This window comes from Elgaria multicarinata, chromosome 13, assembly GCF_023053635.1.
Source record: "Elgaria multicarinata webbii isolate HBS135686 ecotype San Diego chromosome 13, rElgMul1.1.pri, whole genome shotgun sequence".
In the NCBI taxonomy this organism is placed as follows: Eukaryota; Metazoa; Chordata; class Lepidosauria; order Squamata; family Anguidae; genus Elgaria; species Elgaria multicarinata.
The window spans coordinates 26,372,847-26,391,392 of record NC_086183.1 but is presented as its reverse complement, the minus strand read 5'-3'; the positions used below and the strand labels follow the sequence as shown (position 1 = coordinate 26,391,392).

The 18,546-nt window shown below is 45.0% G+C and overlaps 1 protein-coding gene across 1 annotated transcript; it reads left to right on the top strand.

Moving 5' to 3' along the window:
- LOC134408067 (phospholipase A2 inhibitor gamma subunit B-like) lies at positions 1-9,509 on the top strand. Its single transcript, XM_063140139.1, has 6 exons — positions 1-107; positions 909-1,016; positions 3,618-3,734; positions 6,346-6,498; positions 8,254-8,397; positions 9,157-9,509. The coding sequence occupies exons 2-6, from the start codon at positions 968-970 to the stop codon at positions 9,300-9,302; spliced, it is 609 nt and encodes a 202-aa protein (XP_062996209.1). The 5' UTR covers positions 1-107; positions 909-967; the 3' UTR covers positions 9,303-9,509.
- Positions 9,510-18,546: the final 9,037 nt, after the last annotated feature.

Sequence of the window (18,546 nt, the reverse complement as noted above, 5' to 3'; positions counted from 1 at the left end):
ACACAATGCCCCAAAGTGTTGGGCAAGGGAGAAAGTGGTGTACATCCATTCAGTCTACCCAGTAACGTCAGGAAAAAGCAGATTGCTACCGCTGCGTGACGGTCTTGGTAAGCACACCCTTTCTTCTCAGGAGAGTGGAACACCACAATATAGAAAACCCAACTTCTGCTACTGGATGATATGACTTTATACATTTGTATTTTGGTTTTCCTCTGTGAAATTCAGAGTGACATGCAGAGTTTCCCCCTTCATTTTATCCTGCAAAACTCACAGCCTTTTGATATGCAGGTTAGGACAACAGATCACTGCTTGAAGGACACAAGGGAGAACTGTATCCTGAAGTAAGATTTGAAACCAGGTCTCCTGCAAATCGGCCAAAACTTTAAACTTGATGCAGTGAAATTCCAGTGGAATCTTAGGATGCTTTTAGGAAGTGTTTTAGGATGTGTTTTAGGATGTTTTAACTATGTATACTATGTTTTTAATCAGTATTTTATGTATTTTATACTTACTATTGTTCCCCGCCTTGATCAAAATGGAGAGGCGGGTAAGAAATAATAATAGTAGTAGTAACAACAACAACAACCCTTGTTCTGACATTTCAAAGTGTTTGAATTAAATGGCTTCCTGTAAACTTATCAAATCCCACTTTGATTTTTCCCCCCAGCAAGACTGCTGATTCTGCTTATTCAGTTCATATTCTGCAGGATACGGACATTATTCCTTTATTCTTTTGCACAAACTTGTGGAATCCATGCTTTGTGTCAAGAGACTCTTGAAACTACAATGTACTGGCGTAACTCTGCATCATGCCTTCATTCCTTGGAAACATGTGGAGCCTGCATTGCAAGCAAGCAAATGATAATATTGAACAAATAACACAAATTGATTTCTGATGTCTCTTTTAGGCACCTCTGCCCAGGCTCCAGCCTTCAGCCCCAGCCTTGTGCATCTTTGGTGATTCACCATGCGGTTTTTCCTGGCCTGCTGTCTCCTTGGTGCTCTCCTAGCTACAGGTGAGGAAATTTCATTTAGCAATAAGAGGAGTTGCCCCAGATTCTGTGAAGGAACAAGTGAAGAAGCATGTGGACGCTGTAGATATCCATCCAGGTGGTGATCACTGAGCTTTCAGCAGCTCAGTCCCCTGGACTTTGGCTTGGCTCCCCACAAGCTGGTCCAACTTGGGCCCGATCTACATCAAGAACTCTGAAAGTGGTATGAAAGCAGTATATAAGAGGCAAGAGTCAGACTACTGCTTTATAGAGGTATTGAAGTGCACTGACAAGTGTTGGGGCCCATGACACATACCGTATACCATATACCACTTTCATGGTGCTATATCCTGCTTGGTGTGGCTCCTGCCTTATATACCACTTTCATACCACTTTATCAGTCCCCTGGACTTTGGCTTGGCTCCCCACAAGCTGGTCCCACTTGATCCCATTAACTTGGGCCAGCTAGTAGATTTTCTCTCCCCACGCCCTGGAAATAGCAACGGGCGAATTGCAGCTGCAATTTGTGAGGTTTCTGCAAATTTCGGCAGTAATTTGGGTAAAGTGCAATTTGTGGCGGGGTGGGAGGGGGAGACTGAGAAGAAGTTCCAGATTTCAGGAAAAAGCCTGTGGTTCAGCTCCCAAATGCAAACTGAGCTGGAGGGGGAGTGCTGGGGAAATCCGGTGAGCCTGAAAAGGGCTGATTTCCCCATGATGGGCATCCATGAGCAGCACCTATGGTAAAGGAATCATAGAGTTGGAGGGGTTCTTATAGGACTAGTTTGTGCCCCCCTCACTCAATGCAGGAAACCCAGAGCCAGATCATTTTCAACTAGGGATGGGTGAATGACCAATGTTCAAGCTCACCAAGATTCTCCCAACTTTCGCTCACTGCTTGATTTGAATGTGTGTTCAGGATTGCTGTTCATTTTGCGCAAATAAGAAAATTGTGCATTTGAAGAAAGTTGTGCATTTTGAGATCATTACCTACTTGGGTGAAAGCTGTGCATTTTGAGAAAGTTAGGCATTTTTCAAGTACACATTTTGCAAATGTAAAGGCAGTTTCAGGAATTTGTGAACCTATTCAGAGAAATGTATTTATTTATTTATTTATTTATTTACTTTATATACCGCCCTATAGGCGAAGTTCTCTGGGCAGTTTACAAAAATTAAAACAGTGAACATTAAAAACTATACAAATTTAAAACCATCAAAATATAAAAACAACAGTGTAAAACAGTATCCATTTTAAACAACGACAGTTCTGTGGTCCATTAAAAACAAACAAACTTAGCATATGTTGCTAAATGCTGTTAAATGCCTGGGAGAAGAGAAAGGTGCCGAAAAGATAACAATGTTGGTGCCAGGCGAGCCTCATCAGGGAGATCATTCCATAATTGGTGGGCCACCACTGAAAAGGCCCTCTCCCTTGTTGCCATCCTCCGAGCGTCCCTCAGAGTAGGCACTCAGAGGAGGACCTTAGATGTTGAGCGCAGTGTACGGGTAGGTTCATGTCAGGAGAGGCATTTTGTCAGGCTCCTATTTGCATTTGGGATTGGGAATTGGGGCATGTTTGAGTGATTTGTGAACTGGGACAACATTTGCATACATCCCTAACTGAAACAGATGGTTGTCTAGCTTCTGCTCACCAGTATTTTGTTGTTGTTGTTGTTTTTAAAAAAGTTGTTGCCAGGGTTTTGTTGTTGTTGTTATTGTTGTTGTTTGTGGGAGGGAGTTTGAGATGAACTGCATGGTGTGGATGTAAAATATCAGATAGAAGAATGGCAGACCTAGGGCATGTCTACACCAGCCATTAAACCCAGGCTTGCCTCATGTGGGTCTCAGCAGTTGTCAATGCACTTCATTGCCTCCATAGAGCAGTAGCGTGGCTCCTGCCTTTTATATACTGCTTTCATAGTGCAATATCCTGCTTGGTGTAGATGAGGCCTCTGTTGTTTTGCTGCCATACTATGATCCTGAAAGGGAACCCTCAAGACATGATTGAGGAAGGAGACAATCATCACAGTACCAAGGAAAGCTCTTTGTGAGTCACTTGCTGTGAAAACCCTTGAGACCAGACTGATGCCTTGATATCCACATCCCCCCTCTCAGGCTCTACTTCCTTCTTGAAAAGTTGATAGTCTTAAGAGGGCAGGTCTCATCCTAGAGCCTTGAATGCCACCACATCTCAACAAGTTCCTGCCTAGAACTCGGCCTGCACTGATCTCTGGTATCTTGGGCTTGGGAAGCTCTGGTTCAGTGGCGGTGTTTTGCCCCTGGTGTTTCTTCCATCAGCACCACTGCGTCTATGTGCAGCTCATTTCAGGACTCCAGGTTCATGACATCTACTCACCTTCCTCCCTTACCTCCCTTGTTTCTACCAATTCATTCTCCCCCTCTCTACTGGTTTGCAACCTCTGCCTTTCTTGGTTCTCTCCACCACAAATATCACCCACAAATCTATGCTCCTTGGGGAGGGGATCCGCCTTTAATCACAGACAAACGATAAAAGAATAACCACCTACAGGTTTGTGATGAAGGCATATCAATTGCATAATATTTGAACCCAAGGATGTTATTCTATGACAAAACTGCTTGAAATACTTTTGTGTCTTTCTTCTCCAGGCACCTGTCTTGAGTGTCCTTCTTGCATTGGTCATGGAAGCAGTTGTAGTGGTGATATGATTACTTGCGACGCTGATGAAGACACATGCATAATCCAACTGAAGGAGTTCACACAGCGTACGTGCCTTTGAGAATGATGTGCTAATATCTAACGTACAAAAAGAGAGAGGCCTAGCCACCCTAGATTAAGTAGCAAGAGTGCTACAGTTTGGATAGGGTAGCCTTGAGGTTATTGTTGCGTTAATTTATTTAGCCCTGGAAAGTTGAATGCATCTTCGATGTTTAGATGAAGTATAACTTTGAGTCCTCAGGTGCTGGAGACATCCTCTTTGTGTCAGGCTTGTGAGTTTTACACATCCTCAATCCAGTAGCAGTTCCCAAGGGAATTCTCAACTAGATGTCTTGGTTTGGTGTATTTGTGCTATTTGGCATTTGGGCTTTGGGGAATCTCGCTCTGGTGCTGCTGAAAATGGTTAAAATCTTTAATAATTTTTATTCATATGCAAAATGCTTGACGTTTCAGATTAGTTGTAATCCTTCCTCAGGAGGTGACGCTAGAGTCAGGCTGCTGAAGAAAAGGGCTCCAGAGAATATCCAACATACAGGAACAGGTTTTTCAGCAGCCTGTCTCCAGCGTCACCCCCTGAGGAAGGATTACAACTAACCTGAAAAGTCGAGCATTTTGCATATGAATAAGAATTATTAAAGATTTTTACCATTTTCAGCAGCACCAGAGCTAGTTTCTAATTCATTATCTGTTCAGTGGTGCTTCTTTTACCTGCCAACTACACTTTGGGGAATCTCACCATTCATTTACAAACCCCATTCCCTCCTCCCCCATTGAGGCCATAATAATTCCAGTCCTCATGGTTGAAAGCATGGCCCTGACTGTATGGGGCATGAAATCTCAGAAGACTGGGGGCATGTCTAGACCTCCCAGCATTCCAGGAGGGAGCGGGGAGGATCTCGCAATTTTCTGATCATGAGACACCCCCTCCTCAGTCCACACATGGCACGTGACGTCCAGGGAGGAAGGAGGACTTCACTCTCCCACCTCACCCCAATGGGCACGGAGTGCCTGAGGAGCTCCATGCCCCATGCCCAGTTCCCATCCCCTTGTGTTTACTCATGAGGAGCCGGGATGAAACCAGGATGGCCTCTCACACCTCCCGCAGTCTTGGGATGATCCCGAGATCATTGGAAATGTCAGGATTAAAGCCATCCCGGTAATCCTGGGGAAATGGAGGGCTCATCCCTCCCTGCTCCCGGGATCCCCTGTGCATTATGTGGACACACAGGGATGATACTGCGGTGATCCCTGGGATAAGGCATGATCTAGACATTCCCCAGATCTACTTTGTGGCAGTCAGGTGCAGTGCTTAGGGTGACCACATGAAAAGCTAGACAGGGGCCCTGTATCTTTATCAGTTGTATAGACAAGGGAATTTCAGCAGGTGTCATTTGTGTGCATGCAGTCCCTTCTTCATCACAACAGTTACAGCTGCAGAAGCTCGGCCCTCTTTTGTATCTGGTCACTCTAGCATAGGCCCTGCAGCTTTAACTGTTGTGATGAAGAGGGAATTTCACCCGGTGCTTCATGTGTACAACTGACACTTGCTGAAATTCCCTTTTCATTGCAACACACAGGAGCCCTGTCCTCCTTTTCATATGGCCACCCTAGTTTAATTATCTTGTTGAGTTCCTTGTCCCATGCCATGACAGCAAAACAGGGAGAATTATGCAATAAAGTGTTTAAATAAGCAAACCTGGTTTAATCCTCTGGATTTGCCTGATGCATACAGGCTACAGAGTCCTATTTTTCACGGCCTAGGTATGTATTTATTTAATACAGAGTATACATGGCCCTAAGCTTGGTGTGTTCCAGCAATAGCGTATGTACTTCTTATTCATTTTCTTTTAAAAAAATATTCACATTGCTGTACAGCCTTTTTTACTAAACGTGTTATAGATATTAGCGATGTGCTCTGGCGAATTAGAAGCGGAGCGGGGGGCTTCGCCTGCCCTTAAGGCGGAGGCGAAGAGGATTGGGGGGCCGGCGGAGCGTGGAGAAGTGGATCGAGGTGAAGGCGGATCCTTCGCCTCGATCCGGAGCTCCGCCGGAAAGGTAAGTGAGGTTTACTGGGACCTGTCGCTGTCGCCCATGAGGCGACAGCGGCAGGGCCCGGTAACCCCCCCCCCCGGCCCTCCTCTCCCTTACCTGCCTCCATCCGCGGTCCGTCGGCGTCTTCAATTGAGCCCGCGGTTGCGGCCCAGACTTCCTGGTTGAACTGCGGGCTCAATTGAAGACGCCGACAGACCGCGGACAGAGGCAGGTAAGGCCCCCCTCCCCCTTGGTCCCTTACCGGGCTCTGCCGCCATCGCCGCACGGGCGGCGATGGCAGCAGGGCCCGGTAATCCTCCCGCCCTCCTCTCCCGGCCTTACCTGGTGCCACTCCCCTCCACTGTGGAGCTCCGATTTGGAGCCGGAGCTCCGCAGCAAAGAGGAGCGGAGTATGGGTGGAGCGGCGCAGAGCGGGCCGATCCGAAATTTTCGGATCGGCCCGCGGGGCGGAGCGGGGGTTCCGTGCACACCCCTAATAGATATATAAGGAAATGTGTCCTTGTATTAATTGAACAGTCATAAGAAGCACAGGTACCTTGATTCCAAGGACTCCAGTTGCCCTCAAGTTTTAATAGAAGACTTCTTTCCTCTTTCTTGTCCACACAGTTCCTACAACATTGAGATTCATAAACAAGGGATGTAGCAAATCCAGCACTTGCAAACATGATGTGGCTGAAGCAAATTTAGGAAGAGGATTTTATCTGAGATCAAGAAGGGTCTGCTGCATTGGGGATGAGTGTAATAACATTTTGAGTCCTGGTATGTATATTCAGAAGGTCTAGAAATCTGTGTGGTGATAGCCTGAATCTAGTGATCTTGTAACATCCTCTCATTTTTTACGAGCAGAAATGCATAGAGAAATACAATGGGAGAAATACATGAAAAAACGTATGATTTTTTTGTCTGCATTTCTCCTATATTTGATGGTTTGTAAAACATTTCTGATCAGAGAGCTGCATCGTGAAGTGCAAAGAGGTGCAAATTCCATAAGAATCACATTCCATAAGAATATAAGAAGTTCCATGCTGGATCAGACCAAGGGTCCATCTAGTCCAGCATTCTGTTCACACAGTGGCCAACCAGCTGTTGACCAGGAACCCACAAGCAGGACACAGGTGCACCAGCACCCTCCTATCCATGTTCCCCAGCAACTGGTGCACACAGGCTTACTGCCTCAGATACTGGAGGTAGCACGTAACCATCAGGGCTAGTAGCCATTGATATCTTTCTCCAGGAATTTGTCTAAACTCTTTTCAAAGCCATCCGAATTGGAGCCATCACTACATCTTATAGTAGTGTATGGTTTAACTATGGTAGTGTATATTAGTGTATGGTTTATGGTAGTGTATGGTTTAACTCACAGTTTAACTATGAGCTGTGTCAACAAGTACTTCCTTTTATTTGTCCCAAATTTCCCACCAATTAGCTTCATGGAATGACCCCATTGGGTTCTAGTATTTTGAGAGAGGGAGAAAAAATGTCTCCCTATCCACATTCTCGACATTCCAGTTGGTGCATCTCCATTTGGGAAGTGCAAATAAGGTCAGTTCATATTAAAATGTCAACCAAATGGACTTCTCAACCATCCCTAGGAAAGTTGTATTTTCCTAACCATAGAATGAAGCAGGGAACCGGAAGTGAACCTGCCCTATAGGGTGGTCCACTAGGGCTTCAATCCGTTAAGAGATGTTGGTGCCCAACTCAACAGAACTTTCTGAGTAGTATGTTCTCTCCCCCACGGCCAAATCCTGAGCTGTGCTGATTCTCTGTAGCTTCTCAGGGGTAATGGAGATTTAGGCCATGGCTAGACGAGGGAATTTAGGGCGACGATCTTGTGATTTTATGATCACGAGATCGTCACCCTGGTCTACACGCAGCATGCGACATTGTAGCCACCATTTTGAATTCATTTTTCTTAAAGGGAAAGGAGCACACCAAAAGTTTTTTTTAAAGCCCCCCTCATGCTCCCCCCATCCCACCCCCAATGGCATCCCGGGAGCAGGGAGACCTTGCCCCGGGATATTGGCAGGTCCTTTTTTCCTGGTTTTTCTTTGGTCTTGGGATGATCCTGGCTCCTCATGAGTAACTGTGAGATGCTGGGAGCCGGGCATGGGGCACAGAGCACGACTGGGTTCTGGGTCCTCATGGTTACTCGCGAGGAGCCAGGATCATCGAAAGATCATGGGAAAAGGAGGAAAAAAGGGCTTGCCGATATCCCGGGGCAAGGGCAGGATCATCCCTCCCTGTTCCCGGGATGCCCTGTGCGTCATATGGACACACAGGGATGATCTCAGGGTGATCCCCAGGATATTGGCTGGTCTACCTATGCCCTTAGTCTATACTTCCTTAAGGGCACCATAATCAGTTGTCACGTCATATGTATGTATGTAGGTAGGTAGGTATCTATCTAGCATCTTTTCTGCCCTTCATCAAAAGGTTCTTTCTTCCATATCCCCGCCCCATTTGTTCCAACATTGAAAGTTGATATTTGATCCTAGATCCTTTAATTTTCAGTGCTGCCACCACCAGACACCAAACCCAATGGGTACCACTGTCCTGGATGCGCTGGAGTGTTCTCATCTAAATGTCATGCAGAGTCTGTTCCCTGTGTCGGATCGCAGAACCAGTGTACTGAACTCGCAGGGAATTTTACAGGAAGTAAGAATCCAATGTTTTCAACACAGCATTTCTATCCTGTTCTTCCTCCAATGAATGCAGAGTAATGCAGATAATGCAGCACTGCAGAAGAACCTCAGGCCCAGCGGCTAAATTTAGCTTTCCAGAATTTCCAGTCTGGGCCATTTGGGGCCCTCTTTCCCTGGCTTCATGCCTCTCCTCTGACTGACAATCATTTAGTTGGTCTCCCAGTTTCTGTATATATGCCCCCCCTTCTAAAAGTTTGAAATGCTGACCTCTGCTAGGGCTTAGTAAGGGTGACCATATAGAAAGGACAGGGCACCTGTATCTTTAATAGTTGTATAAAAAAGGGAATTTCAGCAGGTGTCATTTGTATGCATGCAGCACCTGGTGAAGTTCCCTCTTCATCACGAGAGTTAAAGCTGCAGGAGCCCTGGCGCCTTGACCAGATACATATGGTCATCCTAGCTTAGTTACTGGAAGTATGAATCTTAAGCTAAAACATGCTGGTATTTATCGCATTTAGGCCCTGCCCTCTTTTTCCCTTGGCCCAGCCCCCTTTTGCTTTCTGTCCCGCCCACCACTGGGCTGAAAGAGATTCATCAACCCTGACACAGAGCAACCCTCCTTTTATCTACATAGTAGCTTCTCCCTCAAAAGTCCTCGGATGCTTTGCCTCCTCCTAATTTCACTTGAGGAGAACTGCGGTGGCAACTCTATTGGGCTGAGAGATATCCATTGAAAGTTTCATGCTGACCACCATCTTTGTTATTTCTGCAGTATTTTTAACCACAGAATTTGGTGTCAAGGCCTGTGCTACTGAGGCTTTCTGTGCCATGTCTGCAGCAGGTATCAAGAACTTTGCACACCTGGGTGTAGCGATGTCTAAGCAAAAGTGCATTCCAGCATCCAAGATTTCCACCTAAGCTCCATAACCAGTTGACTTCTCCAACCCAGAATGTCATCACCATCCTTCTTATTGAAATAGCCTGTCTTATTTGATAACCTCTCATTTGAAGGCTTGGCTCTTAACTCCCACACTGATTGATTGATTGATTGATTGATTGATTGATTGATTGATTGATAAGTTTTTCCTAGAGTCAAATTCATTAAAAAAAGCCTCTTTTAAACCATCCTGCTTTGTACGGAGTTTTATTTTAGTTGAAGTCTTTTATAGTGGAGAAAAGCCTTGATGTGTAATTATGATCACTACCTCTTGAGGCAGCACTTATAGAATCATAGAATAGTAGAGTTGGAAGGGGCCTATAAGGCCATTGAGTCCAACCCCCTGCTTAATGCAGGAACCACCTTAAAGCATCCCTAACTTGTATACCAGGGATGCAGGGAGTCTTTGGCATGTGTGTTCCCCATCTGCTGCCAGTTTCCTTGCTCTATCTCTCTGATCACTGGTCAGAAATAGGTGAGTTCCACTGTTCCCCTTCCCACACTATTTAAAAGCCTCCATAGGAGTGAATGGGGTCTTGTAAAATCCCTAATTGCATCAAGGAGGTGCATTTTCGGAAGGTGGCTAGTGGAGACAGAAGGGATAATCTTTCTCTACTGAACATTTACTCCTGTAATGCCGCATAAATGGTCACCATGCGGCCACTCTTTGCATAAATGACCCTTTACGAAGGAAACTGAGCTGCCATTTTTATGCAAAGCAGCGGTTTGGCGAGGGATCAGGAGGCCACGTGTGGTGAGCGCAGGATTGGGCAGCCAGCACAGATCTGGCAAGTGGGGGGCGGTGCAGACAGGGGTGAGTTCGCCCATCCCTTGAGAAAATACAGATTTACATGAATCTTGGTTGCAATGTGCCTAATTTGAGCAAAGTCTGGCTGTAGTTTGGACAAATGCCATAAACTGTGGCTGTAGGGTGGATTGATTCAGGCACTGTAGTGGAAAACAGATCAAAGTCTGGGGGCAGGGAGAAACCAAGGGAAAATCACCACCCCAGATGGATTCCTCCAACATCTCTACTTTTAACAGTCCAGCAAATGTTGAAGTAATATATCACAGGACCGGTCTGACTTTTGTTGGCCTTGATGTTTTAATGAGATGCTCCTCAATATATATATATTTTTGCATTTCTCATTTCTTGCTTGCGTTTCCTTTGTGTGTCTTTTCATCCTCCTCATTTCAGCACGCTTTCCACGTTCTGAAGGAAGTGTTCTTTTCTCAAATGGTTCCCCTGCCACCACTTGTTAACCTTTCAGACTCACAGCTACCTTCCTTGAGCTTTGATATTCATTCTAGCTGATGCAGAATCTTAAGAACAAAGACCAGATAGCTGTATCTGACAGTTTCAGTTTCAAAACAATGGATATTTCTTTTTAAATCTCGAGGATGTTTTTGTCCCAAATGTGGAAAACTTTGCAAATTGGGAGAAAATCTTCTTGAAACTGAGCTGAAATTCCACCCCCCCCCCATTTCACCTAAGTGGGACATGGAAAATGAAAGCATTTGTACTCTAGGTCATTTGAGCTCTTCAATCTCTGTAAATATATAGTTGTACATGGCCTACGAGGCACAGAGGAGTGCCAAGGAGAAACGACAGAAGCAGGCTGCACAGATCTTTGTGCTGCAGGGAAATCAGGCAAGGATTTTCACAAGCAGGAACCCAGTGAGCAGGGAAAGTCCAAACCATCCGGGCACAGTGGTAGCTGGTGCAGACGCAAGCTTGCAACTCCCTGTCCCAATTACGTTGAGCGTGCCAACATAGACAGAACCCATGTGAAAACCATCACAGTAAGCCTTGTTGACACAGCCCTTGATGGTAAGCCTCGTGCTTCTGATCCTACGCCCTGTGGAAACAATTGAAGACACGCCAATCAACATCAGGGGAACTGTAGCTTAGAACAGCTAATTTGTATAAAACTATGACCCTTAAAGGGCAGTACTGCACTCTTCTGAGATCTGTGCCTTAGGCGGCTGCCTTGGGCAAATCTATACTACTGCTTTTAAAGCGCTTTAAAGCACTTTGAAAACGTTTTGAAACCTGTATATGCAGTGTGTCCTGGGCCCCAACAGTTGTCAAAACTGTTATAAAGCGCTTTAAAGCACTTTAAAGCAGTAGTGTAGATCCCCTCTAGTTGACCTAATGGTAGCACTGGCCCTGCCCACAGGGTCAGGATGTCAGCACCTTGAATTGGGCTCAGAAACATCCAAGCAGCCAATATAAGCGGGCCAGAGTCGGTCAATGACAACCAATGTTCCCAATTCTATTTCTCACTCAGAGAACCAGTGACTGGATATCTGACCAAGGGCCAGACCTAATAATAATAATAATAATAATAATAATAATAATAATAATAATAATAATAATAATAATAATTCTTACCCGCCTCCCCATTTTGATCGAGGCAGGGAACAACAGTAAACAGTAAAATACATAAAACTGAATTAACATAATATACATTGTTAAAACATCCTAAAAAAAACATTCTAAAAACTTCTTAAAATGCCACTGGATAGGCCTGCCGGAAGATATCAGTCTTTATAGCTTTCTTGAATGCTAGTAGACTGTTAAGTTGAGGAGTCTCCTCCGGCAGGCCATTCCACAGTCTGGGAGCAGCAGAAGAGAAGGTCCTCTGAGTAACAGTTGTTAATCTAGTCTTTGCTAGCTGAAGTAGATTCTTCCCAGAGGACCTGAGTGTGCGGGGCAGATTGTACGGGAGAAGGCGATCCTGCAGGTAGCCTGGTCCCAAACCATGTAGGGCTTTAAAGGTGATAACCAACACTTTATATTTTGCTCAGAAACTAATTGGCAGCCAGTGAAGAGATATTAAAACTGATGTAATGTCGTCCCCCCTAAGTTTACCAGTGACCAGCCAGGCTGCCATATTTTGAACTAGTTGAAGTTTCCAGAGTAGGCACAAAGGTAGCCCTATGTAGAGCGCATTGCAGAGGTCGAGCCTCGAAGTTACCAGTGTGGGCACTACCGTCTTTAGGTCTTCTGATTCTAGAAAGTGGTGCAGCTGGCGTATCAGCTGATAGTAGGCACTCCTGGGGCTGTCATTTGGAGCGGCGGATCCAGAAGCACCCCCAAGCTGCGATCACAGTCTTTCAGGGGGAGTGTTGCGGCCTTTGACAGCAAGCACCTCCGTCTTGTCTGGATTCAGCTTCAGTTTGTTTTTCCTCATCCAGCCCATTACCGACTCCAAGCATTCATTCAGAGGAGAGAGGGAAGCCAGGAACCAGAGGAAGTGGTCTTGCATTTTTATCATTCCTGGGGTCCCAATCCAGCCCACTGATGTTCTCCAGATGGCCGCACCCCCTATCTCAGACCCCACTCTCTTTCCCGCAACCATCAATTGTTTGGGAATTACCTGGCTTCGGTGTGGTACCCAAAGCTTACAAATTGCTATGGACTTGCGTCAGAAGGACTTTTGAGATGACATTGGGAGAGCATCAGCAGCGTTGGGTTTTTCTGATTCACACATCCCTATCATTTCACCCAGGCAGGGTGTGGGACTTCAAGCCCAGGATCCAAATACAGCCCTCCTTTGGTCCCAATCCAATTGTGGAAACAATTGAAGACACGGTAGTCAACATCAGGGAAACTGTAGTGTCCAATTCTATGCAAAATTTGAAAGCATAAACAACAGACATAGACGAGGACAACATACGTTTAAAACCACTGTGAACTCTCAGCCAGGCCTAAATATAGATCTGGGGTCAATTAAAAAACAACAACTCAGCATATACTGTTAAATGCCTGGGAGAAAAGAAAAGTCTTGACCTGGCGAAGAAAATATAGTAATGTGGGTGCCAGATGGGCCTTGTCGGGGAGATCATACCATAATTTGGGGGGGGGGCACCACTGAGAAGGCCTTCTCCCTTGTTGCTATCCTCTGAGCTTTCCTCAAGAGTAGGCACCCGGAGGAGGACCTTAGATGTTGAGCATAGTGTATGGGGAGGTTCATGTAAGAAGAGACGTTCTGTCAGGTATTGTGGTCCCGAACCAGTTAGTCCTGGGGACAGGGGAGGTTTCCAAATGGAGCAGGCCCTGATGTTTATTTATATATTTATTCATTACATTTCTATACTGCCCAATAGCCAAAGCTTTCTTATGGCTTTTGAGGCAGTAAGCCTATCTGCACCAGTTGCTGGGGAACATGGGCATGAGGGTGCTGTTGCGCTGTGTCCTGCTAGTAGATCCCTGGTCAACAACTGGTTAGCCACTGTGTGAACAGAGTGCTGGACTCAATGGACCCTTGGTTTGATCCAGCAGGGCTCTTCTTATGTTCTTAGGTTCCATAAAGAAGGGTCTCCAAGGCCATTCAGGATTCAGGCAAGTTCATGTGGGCTCAAACAGTCTTTCTAGTAACTTGGCTCAACACTCCTAAGAACTTTGAAGTAAAAACAAACATCACTGTATTTTAAATTGAATCTAGAAATAAATAGGCAGCCAATGCAATTGACATACTATGGATGCGATATGAAAACCCACACAAGCGTCTATGTGGTTGTGTTCTGTCTTTACTGAAGTTTCTGAAGTGTGTGTGTGTGTGAGAGAGAGAGAGAGTGTGTGTGTGTGTGAGAGAGAGAGAGAGAGAATATGAAATGAATTACCGAAGGTTGTAGTAGTGCCAGCATGTGGATGGATTCCCCACCCGGATATCTCAAGGCAATGGTTCTGGTCTCCAGTGCAGGCAGTCGTCCGTTTCCGCCAACATGCAAGGTAAGAATGCCGATAAGAAAGACACGCATTGCACCTCTTCCCATTCGCTGTCCTGTTCACAGGTGGCACTATGAGAAAGACGAGACTGTCAGGCTTGGAAGACAAACAGCGCTGCCAGGAAAATTACGTTGATCAACTACTTCGGCGGGCCATTGTCTATTACACTCAAGTGGTGCTGAGAGACCAGGAAGACTAGGGGCGTGTCTACACCTCCCGGCGTTCCGAGAAGGAGGGGGGAGGATCTCACGATTTTCTGATTGTGAGATCCTCCCCTTTGGACAGATGGCGCATGCGACATCCCAGGAGGGACGAGGGATGTCGCACCTGCCATTTTAATTTATTTTTTTTACTGAAGGTGAGCGCATGAATGCTCCAATGCAAAAGTAAGGTTTTTTTTTTTTAAAAAAAAAAAACACACCTGATTGTGCTCCCCCCTCTCACCCCCAATGGGCACAGAGCGCCTGAAGAGGTCCGTGCCCTGTGCTTGGTTCCTGACTCTTCACATTTACTCATGAGGAGCCAGGATGAAACTGGGATGGCCACCCACACCTCCCACGTTCTCAGGATGATCCCGAGACCTCGGGAAAAATCAGGCTAAAAGCTGTCCTGGTTATCCCAGGGAAATGGAGGGACCATCCCTCCCTTCCCCCGGGATCCCCTGTGCATGATGTGGACACACAGAGATGATCCTGGGGTGATCCCCTGGCTAAGGCATGGTCTAGACATGTCCTAGGGAAAGTTTGGTATGATGGACGCATAGAAATACCTTTTTCATGTTTATGTTAATGTTTGACTGATATAATTTATGAATAAATCAAATGACTAGGGAATGGTTTAGCCAAGCAAGCCCCTTCCTTGGTCTTCCTATGGCCTCTATCCCCTACTCCTTCAAAGGTCTATGGAGATCTGATGGGCTTTTCACTCAACTCAGCAAACTGGGAGAAGCAGAGAGAACCAGCCAAGAGTAAAAACATCTTATTTCCATATAGCACTGAAGCTGCTGGAAGGAAATTTGAAAAGGGGGAAAATGCAATACCCTATTTCATTTAGATGAATACAGCTCATTCAGGTTTCTTTACATATTTCAGTGAGAATACATATGGCTCGGGTCCAGGTTATTTGAAAGACTGTATTCTCCCTTATGAGCCTGCCCATGCTTTAAGATTTTCTGGAGAAGTCCTTCTTTCAGTCCCACCATCGTCACAGGTGAGCTTGGTGGGAACATGGGACAGGGCCTTCTCGGTGGCTGCTCCAGTGCTTTGGAACTCTCTTCCAGGGGAAGCTAGACTGGCTCTCTCCTTGATGGGCTTTCGGAAGCAGGCTAAAACTTGTTTGTTCCAGCAGGCCTTTGGAGAGTAATTTGGTCCTCCATCTATGTTAATGACTTATAATTTTGTTGTGTATTTTAAATGTTTTTTTTAATGTTTCTTTTCCTAGGTTTTAGAGCCTTGTGTGGCACAGAGTGGTAAGCGGCAGTTACTGCAGTTAAAACACTCTCCAAGGCCTAAGTTCGATCCCAGCGGAAGCTGGTTCTCAGGCAGCTGGCTCAGGTCGACTCAGCCTTCCATCCTTCCAAGGTCGGTAAAATGAGTACCCAGCTAGCTGGGGGAAAGTTAACCATGACTGGGGAAGGCAATGGCAAACCACCCCGCTACAAAGTTGGCCAAGAAAACATCAGTGAAAGCAGGCATCCCTCTAGGAGTCAGCAATGACTCAAGTGCTTGCACAAGAGGTTCCTTTCCTTTTCCTTAACTAGGTTTTACAATGTATATTTTAAACTTTGTAAGACCACTTCGAGGCCCAGTATTGGGCAAAAGGTGGGATAATAATAATAATAATAATAATAATAATAATAATAATAATAATAATAATAATAATAATAAAGAAAATGAGCTATTGCCGCTTTTGCCATCAACCTTAAGTTTAACATAGAGAACACAGGTTATCTGTCAATCTAGAAGGTACGAAGTGGGGGAAAGACAGGGAGAGAGAGAGATTGATCAGTGAATTACGTACAGTAGGGAACAGGCTTTTCGCAATTCTCCTCCGTGCAACAGGAAAGCTTGCTCGAAAATGTTACTCCTCTGCCCACATTAAGAATGAGGTGGTTTTCATAGCAGCTACTGGATTGCATGCACACTTTAGCTATTCTCTCTTTCCCTGTAAGGATTTTTTTAAAAAAGTGACAGAATGTTTTACATATTCTGAATACAGTCTTATTTCAGTTTTCAGAAGAATTTAACAAAATTTGCAAAGATGGGAGGAAAATAACTTGAGGTTTTACAAAAAACAAATGTGACATCCACCTGGGCCCAGGATTTTGAGTCTGCCTTTGAATTTCTGTGTATTCCACTATGATAACACTTCATTAATGTTGCTACCTTTTTTCTTTGACACCTCTATCTATCTATCTATCTATCTATCTATCTATCTATCTATCTCTATCTAAAAGCCCAGAGGCCTCCTCCAAGCCACTTATGCAAATAGGAGAGAAGGCAGAGGCAGTGGATTGGCCTACTGGTTGCTGCTGACATCGCCAACAATCCACTGCCTCTGCCTTCTCTCCTATTTGCATGTTCTCGCCTATTTGCACTTATAGGCCAATCCACTGCCTCTGCATTCTCTCCTATTTGCATGATTAAACATTCTGAGCTCACAGGGCCTTCTGTGGAAGTTCCAAGAAAAATAACTGCCATCTAGGGAAGTTCCAAGATGGCAGGCCAGAGGGCGCCTCCAAGCCACTTCTAGGTTTTGCCCTCTGGCGCCATCTAGCGACATTTCTCAGAACTGCGGCCTTCTATGGGAGTTCCAAGTTCCAAAGAAAGATAACTGCCAGGAGCTTCCAGCCTAGCAGAGGGGTCAAAAACCCACTAACTTCCTCACTAGACTGCTTCTCTACACCTGTCATATGATGGGCTTTTTTGCTAGATAATAATAATAATAATAATAATAATAATAATAATAATAATAATAATAATAATAGTCTCTATGACATGCAGCTACAATAACATGGTCCTTTCCATGTTGGGAATGCAGATGGGTGAGAATCTCATTTCAGTTCATGTTGATAAGAACTTTCCAACATTTACATGTCTCCCCCCCCCCTCCATATTTGGCTTGAGAAGAACCTTAAGTTTTACAAGTCCAAATGAGGACAAAAGCAAAAGTGTTAGATTCTCGCTCCCCTTCCATGGGGTGGTCTAGCCCTGGATTACACACGGCTCAAACATGTGGGGTATTCGATTGAAGAAAAAATCTGCACTAGCGGGCTCTCGCCTCCTCATCTGCTAGTAATGGACCTAGCAAAGGCTAAATCGATTGTTAAACAGCGATTAGCGGATATTGACCGGCAGGAACTACAGGGACCTGCCTGTGGCCCATGCTCCCCATACTCATTAGGCCTAACTAGATACACTAATAAAGATGGTCCTCCATATTTATGCTGGTTGACTATTCCCAAGTATAGGAGGGCTTTTACCTTGGCGAGATTTAATGCCCTTCCTTCCAGGTTGATGGAAGGTAGATTTAAAAAAATTCCTTTATGCAAAAGATGCTGCCCTTGTAACGAAATTGAAGTAGAAACCATTACCCATGTCCTGTTTTTCTGTAGATTCTATGACGATATCAGAAAAGAGCTGATACATCCTATTATACAGGCTTTGCCTGGCCGCTCCCCAGAGACCCTGATGGTTAGCCTCCTCCAGGGCCAAAATAAATCAATTACTATACAGGTTGCCAAGTTTCTGAATCTGGCCATTCTCCTCAGACCACATATGATTGCTTGAATTTTCCTCCTATGTTCTGTTCAAGATCTAATGTTAATACATGTCCCATCCTTGCTCTGATCTTACTCCCTTTTACCCTTGATTTTTATGTATTAAAATGTATTACTAATGATATGTTTTATTTTTAGGTTATCTTATTGACCTTTTGCTTGAAATAACTGTACATTTCTTTTTCTGGTCTATTGACTGTAAATAAAGGATTGATTGATATTTGGGGTAAGCATTGCATGAGCATATATAACTGCCTTATGTTGAATTTCAGCAAGCCTCGTTTTCTCTTCTCCAGATGATGACAGGGCTGGGCAGAGGGGGGTGGGCAGTGGGGCCAGTTGGCATGGGCCTACGATTTTGAGGGGGCCCATTCCGAGTCCCCCTGGGCAAAGTTGCTTGATTTTTCTGTTGTTGATGATGAATTTGCCCAAAGAAAAGCATGTAAAGCATTTCTGAATGTGAAGAAGTGATGTCTTAGGGCTCATCTACACCAAGCAGATATTACACTATGAAAGTGGTATGTAAAAGGCCGGAGCCACACTACTGCTTTATAGTGGTATTGAAGTGTACTGACAACTGTTGGGGCCCATGACACTTACCATATATACTGCTTTTATACCACTTTCATAGTGTTATATCCTGGTTGGTGTAGATGTGTCATGTGCCCCAACAGTTCTCAGTGCACTTCATTACCATTATAAAGCACTAGTG

What these genes read in the sequence shown, in the direction of transcription:
- LOC134408067 (XM_063140139.1), top strand. Translation starts at nt 968, where the DNA reads ATGCGGTTTTTCCTGGCCTGCTGTCTCCTTGGTGCTCTCCTAGCTACA. An exon ending in TGGTGCTCTCCTAGCTACAG is followed by an intron (nt 1,017 to 3,617) that starts GTGAGGAAATTT and finishes TTTCTTCTCCAG; the next exon opens with GCACCTGTCTTGAGTGTCCT. An exon ending in ACTGAAGGAGTTCACACAGC is followed by an intron (nt 3,735 to 6,345) that starts GTACGTGCCTTT and finishes TTGTCCACACAG; the next exon opens with TTCCTACAACATTGAGATTC.